The sequence below is a fragment of the Phaethon lepturus genome, unplaced genomic scaffold, assembly GCF_000687285.1.
Source record: "Phaethon lepturus isolate BGI_N335 unplaced genomic scaffold, ASM68728v1 scaffold16826, whole genome shotgun sequence".
NCBI lineage: Eukaryota > Metazoa > Chordata > Aves > Phaethontiformes > Phaethontidae > Phaethon > Phaethon lepturus.
This window is the reverse complement of record NW_010544407.1, coordinates 51,891-54,749: the sequence shown is the minus strand read 5'-3', so window position 1 is coordinate 54,749 and position 2,859 is coordinate 51,891. Positions and strand designations below refer to the sequence as shown.

Below are 2,859 nucleotides of genomic sequence, written 5' to 3'. Positions count from 1 at the left end.
TACACAGAATAAAATAAACATAATTTCTATAATTAATCTAGGGTCTTGTTCAACCAGCATTTCTCTTTCTAACTTTCTCTTTTTCTGCTGTTGTCAGTCATGAAATATCTGTAACAATCTTGCACTGGATCCTTAATAATGTCAGACTTTTAATAGTGGTAAGAAATTGACTGTATTTTACAACTGCGTACAAGTATGTTCAGATTTTTGCTATGAAAATATATGTAAAATTTATTTTCCTATTAAGTATTTATCTTCTACTATTGCTTCATGCTTTGTAAAAAATTTGCATCTCCAAAGAGATATCATATTAAATATATTTGTAGAATATATATAATTCTAGAAATACTTGAATTTGCCAGGAGTAATATGAATTTCGGTGACATTTTTCCTAAAGAAAACAGTAATACTGGCTTTACTTATGTATGTGTAGATTTTGACTGTTTTTACGGTTCATGGTAAAAGATTTTATCAAACTTCCTTCAATTTAAAGAAAATTCTATTTGGAAATATACTACAAAATTATATCAGCTTACAAAATGGAAATCTAAATGAGTTTAAGCTCTTGCTAGTTCAGAAAAGCTGGCATTATTAGTGCATTAAAGCACGTGCTGTGTACCTAAGGCAGTGCTGTTTGTACTTACTAGCACTTAGCCCCTTGCAGAAGCTGAAGTAATCCCTACAAGGTATTTATGATGTATTTTACAAACATTCTATTCTTGTAAACCAAAGAAAAGCTCTAGAGCATGTAACCACTTGCTAGAATGTGTTCCCTTCCTCAGATTTCTGCCCCCCCCCCCAAAAAAACCCCAGCTTTTTAAAAGATGCAAAAGTCCGATCTTCTAAGGCAGGCAATTTTTTAATAAGAATTTTCTGGTGAATATGTTACATCCAGACCAGTAGCTTTGTGCTGCACTACTACTGTAGAAAGACAGTGACGCTGAAATTGGAAACATATCTTTCCACGCCTTGGATTATACATTTTCTCTGAGTAAACAGAACAAATGAAGTCGCATTTTTTTAAATTGAGTTGCTTTACTTTGGAGTGTTAAAGCGAAGGATAATCTTCTTGCACAGGATCGAGGAGATGAATTCACTTACACTGGGAGTGGAGGTAGAGATCTTTCTGGCAATAAAAGGATTGGAGAACATTCATTTGATCAGACATTAACACACATGAATAGGTAAGTTTTGAAGATAAAATTAAAAAGTATTCCAAAAGAAGGAGCTGGGTTGTAGTGCTTTAATTTAAAATTAACATTTTGATATATTCATTCACTGCTGTACATGCTGCTATTGTAAACATTGGTGCCTCTTGCTGCTAAGAGGTGTTTTATCAAGCATTATGTTTTGTTGATTTAAAGAAACATGCACCTCACTGAAATACATTGCTGTATTGCTGGTGCAAATAGTAGTCATGTCTCTGGGTGAAATTGTCCTGCAGTTTCCTTCAGAGGACCCTCTTTTCAGTGAGAAGTTTGTCAAAACTCTTGGGTGGAAGTTTTCTATTCTGGGTGTTTCTTTTTAAGTTTCTTCTTCAATGGTTAAATGAGTTATTAAATTTAGGTAGGAAGAAAACATGTTCATTTTCCCATGTTAAAAGAACTCTCTCCTGTATTGCTAGACCTTTCTTCCATCATGGTTTTCTATGAAAAGCAAGGAATTTGGGTGTTGCTTTATCAAAAGCAGGTGCTTGAAAAAGAAAATACATGTCCAAAAGATGAATTAGACATCTGCTTACAGTGATTTTACATCCCCTGAAGGCCTGCCTGAACGAATAGTTCTCCATCCTTTTCTATTTCCAAGAGCATAATCTCTGTTACGCAACTGACCACTTAACAGCTGTGGGGTGCTGAGACTGACGGAGACCTTACTTTGCCAGGTCTGCTTTTAGATATGATCTGCTGCTGTCAAGCAGACTGGAGAGGGACCTTTCAAGCTTTTTGGTGGTACTTAGAGGAGAGGGAAAAGCGTGACTTGGCTGCTTAGAAAAGGGGGGAGGGAGAGAGAGAGCAAGCGTGATGTGAACAAGAACAAGGAGGGAAGGAAGATGGAAGTGGGTTAAGCAATAGGTTTACAAGCATATTTAGTGAATAGAGCAAACTTGCTTTGGGAAACAATTAAAAGCTGGACTCCTTAGTCTCAGCATTTGTCTGGTCTTAGCAATTCTCTTAGAAATCCACTGGCAAAGCTTGCCTTGTAGCTTTGCAGGCATTAGTGTGCATGGAGTACAGTAAGGTGCTCCTCTCGGTTACTGATTTTGATACAAGTTTTCAAACACATTAATACTGCAGGTTATCATGATTTGATGTGGTTGAATCAATGTTGGTTTTGCTTGTCCAGATATTTTTCCTTTTTTAAGTGTTGTTTTTATATAAGAAACATTTCTAAGACCAGCATCGTATGCCTGTCTCTTAGTGAGAGCATGGGTTTTATACTTGTGCCATGGCTCTTTGTAAACAGTATTATTTCTTCTGTTCTGAGATCCATGGTTTGGTTTGAGCCTGATTCTGAAGGGTTTTCAATCCCTGGTCAAATCAGGCTGTGTTAGTAGAAATACTGTTCATTGCGGCAGCTTGGTCTAGTAAGTATTCACACCTGGTATTGGTCCAGGTTTCTAGAAGAGGGTCTTCATGTAGTCAGTGGATAAAGAGGTTTGCTTGACCTTGAGTTAGCTGCTATTATTTAACTCCTACTCTGAGACAATTAATGTGTTGTGTGAGAGATTTCAGTTTCTTGGAGTTTTTTTGATGGTTACTGTGTACTCTTTTTGTCTCTAGTGTTTTTCATCATATTCCTTGCTTTTGTGTACACAGTTAAAAAACCTTAAAATCTGCAGTTAGTGGGGAATAGTCATAG

At 36.4% G+C, this 2,859-nt stretch overlaps 1 protein-coding gene across 1 annotated transcript in view; it reads left to right on the top strand.

Moving 5' to 3' along the window:
- The window catches only part of UHRF2 (ubiquitin-like with PHD and ring finger domains 2, E3 ubiquitin protein ligase), a gene marked incomplete at its 5' end in the record, with an annotated part of 26,157 nt that overhangs the window by 16,428 nt on the left and 6,870 nt on the right, over positions 1-2,859 (top strand). The window contains one exon of the mRNA XM_010288680.1: positions 1,078-1,184. Within this exon, the coding sequence (XP_010286982.1) occupies positions 1,078-1,184 (107 nt within the window). The remainder of the gene's footprint in view (positions 1-1,077; positions 1,185-2,859) is intronic.